At 37.9% G+C, this 12,082-nt stretch overlaps 1 protein-coding gene across 2 annotated transcripts; it reads right to left on the bottom strand.

Moving 5' to 3' along the window:
- Nucleotides 1-1,177: 1,177 nt before the first annotated feature.
- On the bottom strand, nt 1,178-3,269 carry LOC147481439 (low-specificity L-threonine aldolase 1-like). 2 transcript variants are annotated; one of them, XM_086580916.1, is made up of 6 exons: nt 3,038-3,269; nt 2,810-2,942; nt 2,551-2,609; nt 2,257-2,357; nt 1,615-1,733; nt 1,178-1,433 (listed from the first exon to the last, which is right to left on the bottom strand). In XM_086580916.1, the coding sequence occupies exons 2-5, from the start codon at nt 2,907-2,909 to the stop codon at nt 1,664-1,666; spliced, it is 330 nt and encodes a 109-aa protein (XP_086437042.1). In that variant the 5' UTR covers nt 2,910-2,942; nt 3,038-3,269; the 3' UTR covers nt 1,178-1,433; nt 1,615-1,663. The 2 variants fall into 2 exon arrangements, with proteins under 2 accessions (XP_086437042.1, XP_086437043.1); XM_086580917.1 differs by lacking the exon at nt 1,178-1,433 and having other exon boundaries at nt 1,523-1,733.
- Between the last annotated feature and the right edge of the window lie 8,813 nt (nt 3,270-12,082).

Below are 12,082 nucleotides of genomic sequence, written 5' to 3'. Positions count from 1 at the left end.
AATTAGTTTCGGTGCTATAGTTGCTTCATTTATAGCCAAAGGTATGCTTTTTATTTTGATATCTTGTATTCTTCAATGGAAAAATTCGATTTTTATTTTCATATGTCGTGTGTTCTATATGTGGGTGTTGGAGTTCATGATTTTAGTTTCCTGGTTTGTGGATTGTTCCTTGCTTATAGATTCTTCTTCAGTCTTCACTCGATTATTTTATAATTATCCTAATTTTATTTTTATTTTTTGATTATGAAATTCTGTGATCCCCGTTCTTGAATTTTGTGTTGTCTCGAGTCGTTTAACTCAATTATAAATTCCATTAACTGTTTGAGTATATATCGTTTGGTTCTTCTCTCTGTGTATGTGTGTATGCATCCCTTCTTCCATGGCATAGCTAGGCATTTGCTCTCCTGGGCACTTTGGATGAACAATTTTTTTTCGAACAACATGTTTTTCGTATTGCATGTTAACAAAAAAATTCGTAATCCCCAAATTAATTGATTAATTATATGCTAAAGCATAAAGAGTCACATTTTCATTCCCAGTTGACCAAGCGAATGAAAGATCCTTTGTGGAAAAATGACATAGTAAAACTGAAATTTATTAGTGCTGTAAAATTTCACCCAAGACACGCACTACAACAGAACAACACTTTTGTGACGGCTAGGAGGCGTCAGAATTATTTTTTGTGACATCTACAAGGCGTTGGAATTTAGGCGTCTCTGTTGGTGTCAGAATTATTTGTGACGCCAAGGTGCCGTCACAATTGACATAATTACTGACGCCTATACGCCGTCACTAAATATGAATTACTAACGCCTGTACGCCGTCACTAAATGTGCATTACTAAAGCCTCTATACCATCACTAAATTTGCATTTGTCATCACTATTGAACTTTCAAATTGCCCCAAAACTGGCGCTATAACTTGGCGCCAAAACAAATTAACGCCTCAGTACCATCAGTAATTATAAATTTGTCTTTTTTTTTAAATGCTTATTGACGCCTGTCAGGTGTCACAAATTATTATTTATTTAAAAAAATAATAATATTTGCTTTTGGTTTCTATCCTAATATTTATATTTTTCCCCTTGAAATCGCATGCATAAATACAACCACATAAACCCCAAACACATAATATAATTAAGACTTGACAAACAATTATACACAAGGAAAATTTTAATAATAACCATCACCAAAATTTGACTAAGTATATATATCACTAAATGAATAACATGTAAATTAAAAGATATAGATGTATGGATATAGCAGAATCTACCAACATACTATTTCAATATAATCCCTATAGAACAATTCAAGATCACATCCTAAGAAGCAAGAGCATGGGGTCCTTGACGATTCTCCTGGCAGTCTCGCTCTAAAACAAACACACCCTGGACCAAGCTGGCAGCTACAGATCTTCGGTGATGTGCATTTTTCCTTCATAAAACAACTAGACCTTAGGCAATACAAGTTAAGGAACCACTAAAACAAGCTATTGACTAGTCAATATACACAATTTTCACTAACCGTGCAGTCGTAACATAATATGCTCTGCCACATGCATGATTTCACAAAAAAAAATGAAGTTTACTAGCATTTAGACTGCTAAGAGTAGAACCTTTTCATCACTCCTAAACCTCGGCTTCCAACCACAAGAGAATCAAGCTTCAAGTCATCAACTGCATCACAAAATTTATCCCTCGGATCGCCCCAATAAATCTTAAACACCATAGTAACCTACTCCATTCAAGTACAAAATCAAACAGAGAAAAAAGATCATTTAAAATGGTATGAAACAGTTCTCAGGGCTAAATGGTTAAGGAATTATCGAAGTTCTCAAAAATTGCCAACCAAGGCTGCAGTGGTTTAGGAAGTTAATAAATATTCAACCAAAAGAAAATATATTGTACAGCAAATTAGCAAGTGAATTTCACGAGTTCTTATTGCAAAAGAGGTTTTGAGTTCCTTGACAGGTAATATTTCTATATACATGACAAAGTTACAAGACATTCTATATGAAAAACCTGGCAACGTACACTTCTTCTATTCAGACATAAAAATGATGCTTTGTGTTGCAGAAACTATTAACATATGCTAATAACTTCAAGATGTGCAAATACATTCCCTCTGTATCCTGACATTATAACCAGGATTTATGTAGTCTCGTGTGTTTAAGAGTTCAGGATGGCTTGGGATTTGTTTAGACTAGTTATAAAATTCTAATTTGAAACCTGAGTAAAACCAATTAGCAATAAAATACCTGGATGAGCTTACTGGCATTATCAGAATGCCATGTTCTTCCAAAACCTCACAGAGCTTGCCTACTATAATGTTTGAGTCTTTTAGTGCATCACAAAATACCTGCACAATAAAGCATAAGTAAACTTGTTACTCCATGTAATGTCAATCATCTGGATAATGGAGCATATTGCCCTTGACTAAAGACAGTTCACTGACTGAATGAGCCAAACAATGCAGCATAGACACAAACACATTGTAATTATTTTTTGGTGAAATAGATATAATATTTAAATTCAGAACTAGAGAAGCTAACCATATTTGTTTGTACTGAAGCAGCATCCACTTTGAGTCCTTTGATTTTATTCAGTCCATCTGCATAAAACCAAGTACGATTGATCCGATTCACTTCATCCATCAAGTTTAAAACTGATGGAAATCACAATCGATAACATCTGCTACTAGATACTAAGTAGTTTTTAGCAATATACATTGCTAATGAATAATGAGACCAGCCAAGGGAATAACGGTGTGATGCCAGAGGTAGCATCAATATATAAGAAAACATAGACAACCTGCTATAATTTTTGCTTTCCTCTGATCCCCCTCGAGCTTGCAGACACTCTTTTGCAATGCAACAAAAGCTGCGGCGCATAAGATCCCCACTTGCCTCATTCCACCACCTAATGTTTTCCTCAGTCTTCTAGCCTGAAATTGAAACAAATAAGTTGCTATCGTATCAACTCTCTGAAAAGAATTTAACGGACAAAAAAAAAAACCAACGCAAACCAGGCAAAGCTTACACGATTTGGTAAGGCACCAGCCCAACTGGTAAGTAGAGTTGTCGATTTCACTACCTCGAAATCAGCATTACAACACGGTGATTTTTATCCTGTACATCCACCTACGTGTACTCTAGTTTGACTCTGGCTTAACTACACAAAGTATCGGCATTATTTATACAAACATATAAGCAATTTAGTATTTGAAAATATAATACCGTCGCAGACACTACTCCTTGCAAGAGACAACACACCTCTGCAATTGGCATTATTGTGCATGTTGAGAAACCATACTGTAATAACACAAATTGTGGGGAAAGCCTCAAAATGAGGCTGTCTGAGAGTGTCTGACAAAATAAATGAGTTGGTTTAAACATGCAAAACAAAGACTAACAAAGCATTTGCGAGAGAGTACTTTGGATTAGAGACATCTCTCCAACACTATAGATAGAGCTCTATATAGATTTGAATGAAGAAAAACCTTCATGAATCCAACCCACATACACATACACATTGTTACTTTTCAGCTTTTTGTCTTTTCGTTTTTGGTCGAAAAATCTAAGGAACTATATTATCATAGTCACATACACATTGTTACTTACCACTGATGCATTAAATATGCGTGCTCCATCTATGTGAAGCTTCAGGCCATGTTTTTGTTGTAAGCAGATAAAAGAAAACAATAGAAGACAAGGACAGAATAACAGGTAATAACCAAGGCGCGGATTAGGCTGTCCTTAAGGAAAGATTTCGCCCCTTCCAATGGTGCGTAAAGGCAACAAAGGCGTCTTTCCTCACGATTCAATGGTTAACAAGAACCGACTTTGCACTAGAACAGACTACCCTCTAGAACGGCTATATAACTCTCTCTGGCGGCTGACAGAAGAAGAGAAGAAGAATAAGATGGGTTACTGTTTTAGGTGTGAGGGTGGGATGAAGGGACAAGATCCACGAAGTTACTGTTTACGTTTTAGTTGGTGTATAGAGACAAAGAAGAAGAAGACGACTCTCTCTCTCTATACTCGAGTTCTATCTTCTATCTCCTATCTCTCTCTGCCTCTGTATTGTAATCTAATTTCCCCCCTCTATGAACACAGCAGTGTTTATATAGAGGATCATTCGGTTACCAGATGGGATGGGAGAAGGACACCTCTCAGAGTCGGTTTCACAAAACCAATTCGAAGTAGAACTTTAGCTATGAGACAGAATCCAACTGGAAGTGGGACTCCAGCTGAAACTTGTTCAAGTTTAGGCAATTGGTAATCCACTACCCACTAGTCAGCAAGCCCAAGTCCAAGCCCAAGCCCAAGCCCGACGCGACTCGGCTCGGTGCGGGCGCGCGCGCGTGTGGCTTTGGGTGAGTCCTCCCTCCTAACACAAAAGCCTTTGTACCCTAAGGGCACGCCCTTATGCTAGAGGATCACCTCATATACCTCACTTGCTAGTGGTGGTTCACCAATGTGGGACTAAACAACACACAAGTGTTTTGAAATACACTTGGAGATTCCAACAATCCCCCACTATTTCAAAATACTAATAGTCCCCCACTATTTTGGAATAGGATATTACAAAAGAAATGGGTTAACAAAATGCCGAGAGAATCGAAAAACAATGCATAAGATCTTGGGGTGCTTTTCGGGCTTAAACCACCATAGGGTAACATGTCTTATAATACGTGAAAGTGGTGGATTAAAAATCTTTGAACCAACATTCCCTTGTAGTAAAATAGAGGACATGCACCCACATTGCTCTTTCATTATATGCCCGTTTCCGCGGTGTTGCTTTTTGGCCCTTGTCTTTTGTGTTCCATGAATGCTCTAGAGTATTTGCCTGAATACTCATAAGAACTGACCCAGTTCTACATTCACGTAGGTGGATATCCATCAAGTGTACATTGCAGTTAAAATACACTATCTCATAAAAATTAATGGACTATGGATTCCATTAAGAGTAAAATAACTCATCCTTTTCTCATTGCAAATCAAGTTATACAAAGTATACAAAAATGCTATCTAGTCATAGGTGGGACGTCTCAAAGAAAGACAATAGCATACTAGAGCGATGAGGTGACTTGTTTTTCCCTTTGAACCTACTTCATGGGATCTCCAATCACATAGGTGGGGTTGCCGTCAGTGTCGCCCTCTATCTAAGGCAAAAGTCCCATCCCCCTCGACGTATCAACCATTTGTCTCCTGTTAAGTGGTTTTGTCAGAGGATCGGCCAAATTTAACTCTGACCTCACATAATCTAGAGCCACAACTCCAGATTCCAGCGGTACGCTTTATAGACCGTAGTCTCGCATTTAATATGCACCTTTTCCCATTATACAATTTACTCTTTTGCCTTTTGCTATTACCGACAAATCCAAATGCATAGGTACAACTGGAGGCGGTTTTGTACCAATAGGAAGATCTGCCAAGAGGTTTTTAAGCCACTCAGCCTCAGCACTTGCTTTATCTAAAGCAATAAGCTCGGACTCCATGGTTGAACGAGCTATCAAGGTCTGCTTAGAAGATTTCCAAGCGACTGCACCTCCACCTAGGGTGAAAATATAACCACTAGTGGACTTGATATCATGAGAATCAGATATCCAGTTTGCATCACAATAACCCTCTATCACAGGTGGAGTTTGTCTAAACCATATGCCGTAATTCATTGTTCCTCTCAAGTACTTGGCTAGTCTCTCTAACGCACTCCAATGTTCCTGACTAGGACAATGAGTGTATCTGCTTAACCTGCTAACTGCATAAGCAATGTCAGGTCTAGTGCAATTCATCAAGTACATGAGACTACCAATAATTTGGGCATATCTAGACTGAAAGACACCATGTTGAGCATTTTTCTGAAGTTCACTATTTGCCTCATAAGGTGTCGACACAGGCTTACTATCATAAAAGTTAAACTTCTTCAAAAACTTCTCAATATAATGCTCTTGTGAAAGCGTATAGCCATCACAGTTTCTAATGATTTTGATTCCAAGAATCACATCAGCTTCTCCCAAATCCTTCATTTCAAATTGGGAGGATAAAAACATCTTGGTGTTTCTCACAACATCAAGGCTAGGACTCATGATTAACATGTCATCCACATATAGACAGATAATCACATATGTATTCACATCAAAAGATTTAAAGTAAATACATTTATCAGCATCATTTATGTGATATCCATTAGACATCATGACACTGTCAAACTTTTCATGCCATTATTTTGGCGCTTGTTTCAACCTATATAAAGACTTAACTAACTTGCATACCTTATGCTCATTCCCTGGTACTATCGTACCCTCAGGCTGCATCATATATATTTCTTCATCAAGATCACCATTCAAAAATGCAGTTTTTACATCCATTTGATGAATAAATAAATTATGAATAGCAGCTATAGCCATTAGAACTCTTATAGAAGAAATCCTAGTTACAGGAGCATAAGTATCAAAATGGTCAATGCCTTTTTTCTGGGAGAATCCCTTGACTACAAGTCTAGCCTTGTATTTCTCAATGGAACCATCTAGTTTCAATTTCTTTTTGAAGATCCACTTGTAACGTATAGGTTTCGCCCTAGGAGGTAGATCAACTATCTCCTATGTGTGATTAGCTATAATCGAATCTAGTTCTGAGTGTATAGCATCCTTCCAGAAAGGAGCATCTCGAGAACTGATTGCCTCATTATACGTCACAAGATCATCATCAAGAAGAAATGTGTAAAAGTCATCACCAAAATTGGTGGATTTCCTGTCTCTTTTACTCTTCCGAATTTCTTGTTCGGAAATTTCAGGATCTGTTGATTGTTGTTCACTAGGAGCAACCAACCTCTCAATGCCAATTTTCAAAGGAAACAAATTCTCAAAGAAATCATCATTTTTACTCTCTATAATATTGTTAGCATCGACAAGGTTATTATCAGATTTTACTACTAAAAATCTATATGCAGCACTATTATGAGCATAACCAATGAACATACAATCAACAGTTCTAGGTCCCAATTTTCTCTTTTTAGGTTCGTTTACAAGAACCTTAGCAAGACACCCCCACATTTTTAAGTATGTCAGGTTAGGTACATGACCTTTCCATAACTCATATGGTGTCTTATTCCCTGTTTTCTTGTTGGGTATCCTATTTTGTATATGGCAAGCAGATAAGATTGCTTCCCCCCACAAGTTCAGGGAAGCTCCAGAACTTACAAGCATAGCATTGATCATCTCTTTTAGTGTTATGTTTTTCCGTTCGGCTACTCCATTAGACTCAGGAGAGTATGGTGGAGTAGTCTCATGAATAATGCCACTCTTGTCACAAAAGTCCTGGAAGGGGTTAGACTCATACTCTCCACCCCTGTCAGACCGAAGTCTTTTAATCTTACAGTTAAGCTGGTTTTCAACTTTAGCTTTGTACTTGAGAAACATCTCACCTGCCTCATGCTTGTTTCTAAGTAAATATACCATGGTGTACCTAGAGAAGTCATCTATGAATGTAATATAATAAAACTTCCCCCCTCTAGACATGGTACTTCTGAATTCACCCAAATCCGTATGAATAAGAGTTAATAATCCAGTTTTATCTCTAGAAACAGTTCTGCATGGTTTCTTCGTGGCTTTAGTCTCAGCACATATCTCACATTTATCATTAGAAAAATCAGAAATATCAGACAATAAACTACATGCTTTCATCCTTTTCATATACTGAACATTCACATGTCCTACCCTACCATGCCATATATTAAAAGAGTCAAGCAAGTAAGCAGAAGTAGATTCATTCTTATTAATAATAATGTTGTCAAGTACATTCAACATGAAAAGACCACTGTTATTACAATAACCTTTACCAACAAAACCCCATTCTTTGTCGAGAACAAACTTGTCACTCTCAAAGTCACCTTGACGCCATCTTTTCCCAAGAGGGGACACGAAAAAATCAGATTCGGCGAATCTCTCGGGAACATGAAGAACATTACTAAGTGAAAGGGTTTTCCCTGAAGTTAACTTCAGAAGAACCTTGCATGTTCCCTCAACAGGAACAGACCTAGAGTCACCCATATAGACCTTTTCATCTTTCACTAGTATGTAGTCTGAGAAGGCTTCAACATCACCACAGACGTGGCGGGTGGCACCAGAATCTAGTACCCAGTTCCTCTTCCCAGTGGCTATGAACACTTGTGACACCACAGCAGCAACAATATCATCTCCCTCAACTAGATTAGCATTGGGAGGATCATCAGTGTCTTTCTTGTGTCTGCACTGAAAAGCCCTATGTCCAGGTTTACCACAAACATAATAATTTCCATTGCCAGTACCACTCCTTTTAAAAGAAGTGCCTTTGACCTTGAAATTCTTATTTTTGTTGTACTTCTGCTTTTTAGAGGTTTTGTTAGATTTGCTGGGATTACCTTCAATGATATTGGCTTTAGAATGAAATTTCTTAGACAATACCTCATCCCGAGTCTTGTTATTTTCCTCTATGTGAATGTGAATGATCACATCCTCAAGAGTCATCTGTTTACGCTTATGCTTCATACTATTTTTATTGTGTTTCCAAGACTTCGGGGAGTTTCTCAATCAAACATCCAAAGAACAAAGGTTTGATAAATTAATATCCTCAGTTTTCAAATCATTAATCAGCACATGAAAATCATGGATTTGAGACGTTACATCTCTATCCTCTCTCATATGGAACTTTAGAAAAGTCCCAATAGCATATTTCTGAGTACCAGCATCCTCTATTATGTATTTCTTGTTCAAACTCTCCCATATATCATGTGCATTCTTATTTGAACAATAAATATCAAAAATTTCATTGGACAAGGTACTCAAAATAGCATGACGACATACCTTATTCCCATTGAGCCAAGCAGCTTGATTTCTTTCGAAATCATTAGAACCCTCCACGGGTGCTGTATCAGTGAGATACTTTGCATAGTTGAGTACATCTAGGGCTGTGAACACCCTTTCTCTCCATCTCTTGAAGTGTGAACCGTTGAAGGATTCAATTTTTGACACATTAGGTAAGTTGCGAGCATTCAATAGAGGTGCAACATCTCTCATAGACGAAGTAACTTCCATGACTCCAGAATTGGTTTCTTTGATCGGCGTGGTGTCAACAGGTGTAGACATCTTGTTCTTTCCTTAAGATTGTTGTAAGCAGATAAAAGAAAACAATAGAAGACAAGGACAGAATAATAGGTAATAACCAAAGTAGCGCTAGATTAGTCGTCCTTAAGGAAAGATTTCCCCTTCCAATAGTGCAAAAAGGCAACAGATTGGCGTCTTCCTCACGAGATTCAATGGTTAACACAAAGCCTGACTTTGCACTAGAACAGACTACCTTCTAGAACGGCTATATAACTCTCTCTGGCGGCTGACAGGAAGAAGAGGAGAAGAATAAGATGGGTTCTGTTTCGTGTGAGGTGGGATGAAGGGACAGTATCCACGAGTTCTGTTTCTGTTTCGCTGGTGTATAGAGACAGCAGCAGCAGCACGACTTCTGTCTCTCTCTCTATACTCGAGTTCTATCTTCTATCTCCTATCTCTCTCTGCCTCTGTATTGTAACCAATTCGAAGTAGAACTCTAGCTATGAGACAGAATCCAACTGGAAGTGGGACTCCAGCCGAAACTTGTTCAAGTTTAGGCAATTGGTAATCCACTACCCACTAGTCAGTAAGCCCAAGCCCGACGCGGGCGGGGCCGCGGCGCGTGTGTGGCTTTGGGTGAGTCCTCCCTCCTAACACAAAAACCTTTGTACCCTAAGGGCACGCCCTTATGCTAGAGGATCACCTCATATACCTCACTTGCTAGTGGTGGTTCACCAATGTGGGACTAAACAACACACAAGTGTTTTGAAATACACTTGGAGATTCCAACAATTTTTTCGCTACCTCTCCAACTTGATCGATATACTCAACAGAGAGACGATTTGAAGATGATTTCAACAACACTAGTGTCACTTTCTTCCCTTTGTTTGCCAAGAAAATAATTAGGATTCATCAAAGCAGAATCAGTAGTAATAGGCCTTCTCAACGGCTGATTAGGCATACTCATCTCTACTAGTAGTATATCCTATAATGATCTTGGCCTCTTAAATTCATCCGAGTCTTTTTCTGACGATTAATGCCCCTGAATAAATCATTAAATCAAAACACCCAAATACCATTTACAAGGATAACTTCGTCTTTTTCTGTTTTTGTAAATATATGGTCCCTATATGGTCCCTATATTGTCCTTAAATGAAACTATTGGTTAGTGCTTTAATTAGGAGTAATTGGTCATTTCATGTGCTGGTTAATCAAAAAAATCAAAGCCACGCATCATTTCAATTGTACGCCACCATCAATGCATTTAATTAGGCATTTAATTAAGCAAATTAATTTATTAGCCGTTCAAAATAAACGAAAAGTCCTTAAACTTCTCTCTCACCAACGAATGGTTGCTCTCAAAGATGCAGGTTAAATCACTCTCTCTTCTCCGTGTGTGTTAGTGTTTTTTTACAATGACAAACACAACAGATGATATTGCTGAAGAAATCTCATTCCAAAGCCTTGATGATGATTGCAGGTTACTTGGAAGCCTTATTAATGACGTTCTTCAAAGAGAAGTTGGTCCTCAAGTCATGGAAAAGATTGAAAAGATTAGGATCCTTGCTCAGGTATGCATATACTTTATCTTCCTTCTTTTCATTACATATAGTTCATTGTAAACATGGGGAAATGCTACATTCTTTTGCATCTTGCCATACATGTGTTATGATATGTTTTCCACTATTTTTTCAACCTTCTGTTTATTTTGCACTTTGAGTTTTTCTTATTTTATTTGAATTGTCTCTATATATTGTCTAATTTGCTGTTTGAAACGTTGGTGTTGCACTTTTCCTTGCATTTGAACTTTTTTCCTCTGTTTTATACTTACTTGCCGAAATTTTGTTGATCTAAGAACTTGAGTACTACTAAATTAAATTTGCAATGTCACCCTATGTGTATAGTGTTTTGTTTTGAGATGTGGGCATTCGTCTTTTCCTCCTATTTCTTCATTAGTTTGATGTTTACTGAACTGATGAATTGGGCATGTTCTGTTAAGAGTGTTCTCAATATGAGGACGGCAGGGATTGAAGACACGATAGAGGTGCTTGAAAAGCAGTTAAAGTCAGAGATATCAAATATGATACTAGAAGATGCTCTTACACTGGCTAGAGCATTCAGTCATTATCTCAATCTCATGACTATTGCCGAAACCCACCACCGTAATCTGATTGTATTACACTACTTCTTGGCTAATTAGTACGGACATCCGCTTTGATCTGTTTTCTATTTTTTACTTACATGACTTGAGATATCTTTAATGTTTGCATACAAAGTGTACATAAAGCGCGGAAATGTACCCTTTTTTCTAAATCTTGTGACGATATCTTTAATAAGTTGATACATAGTGGGATTGCTCCTCAAGATCTCTATGACATAGTCTCAGAAACAGGTTTGTTTTTCCTTTTCTTTTCCTAAATTGAAGACGTAATTGGTTGTGGTGTTGATCGGTTTTTTGCTGCGGTGGTGGAGATTGTTCTTACAAATTTCACCCTACGGATAAACCGGCACACCTTGCAAGACAAACACATCGTAATCGTAAGATGATTAGTATGGTGGTATAGTTTGTAGTAATCGATTTACGCTAACACATTATTTAAATTTATAAAAGATATCTTTTGCTTGCGATGCGTGTTGGAGTACAATGCTCGTCTTTCTCTTAGCCATGAAGATAGAGATATGTTGATTGAAGATTTGGTACATACCTATCATTAACTATTGTCATGGAAGGCTTGGTTTAGATTTTATGCAATTTACACCCATGAGTTGTTTGATAATGGTAGGTGAGAGAGATTACTGCAATATGGCGGGCGGTGATGAGCTCGAGCGCCACAAGCCCACTCCAAAGAGATGAAGCTAGGGCTGGTAAACTACTGAGTTGAGATAATGTTCTATCTTCTGTTTTAGTTCTTCTTGTATAATAGATGTTTGTCTTCACACTCGAGGTTTACACATTGTGGAGCAATCCCTTTGGCGGCGGTGCCCGTTATCTGCGGCGTGTC

The sequence above is a fragment of the Coptis chinensis genome, chromosome 8 (assembly GCF_015680905.1).
Source record: "Coptis chinensis isolate HL-2020 chromosome 8, ASM1568090v1, whole genome shotgun sequence".
NCBI lineage: Eukaryota > Viridiplantae > Streptophyta > Magnoliopsida > Ranunculales > Ranunculaceae > Coptis > Coptis chinensis.
Note: the sequence above shows the minus strand (reverse complement) of the source record. Positions and strands in the feature narration are given on the sequence as shown.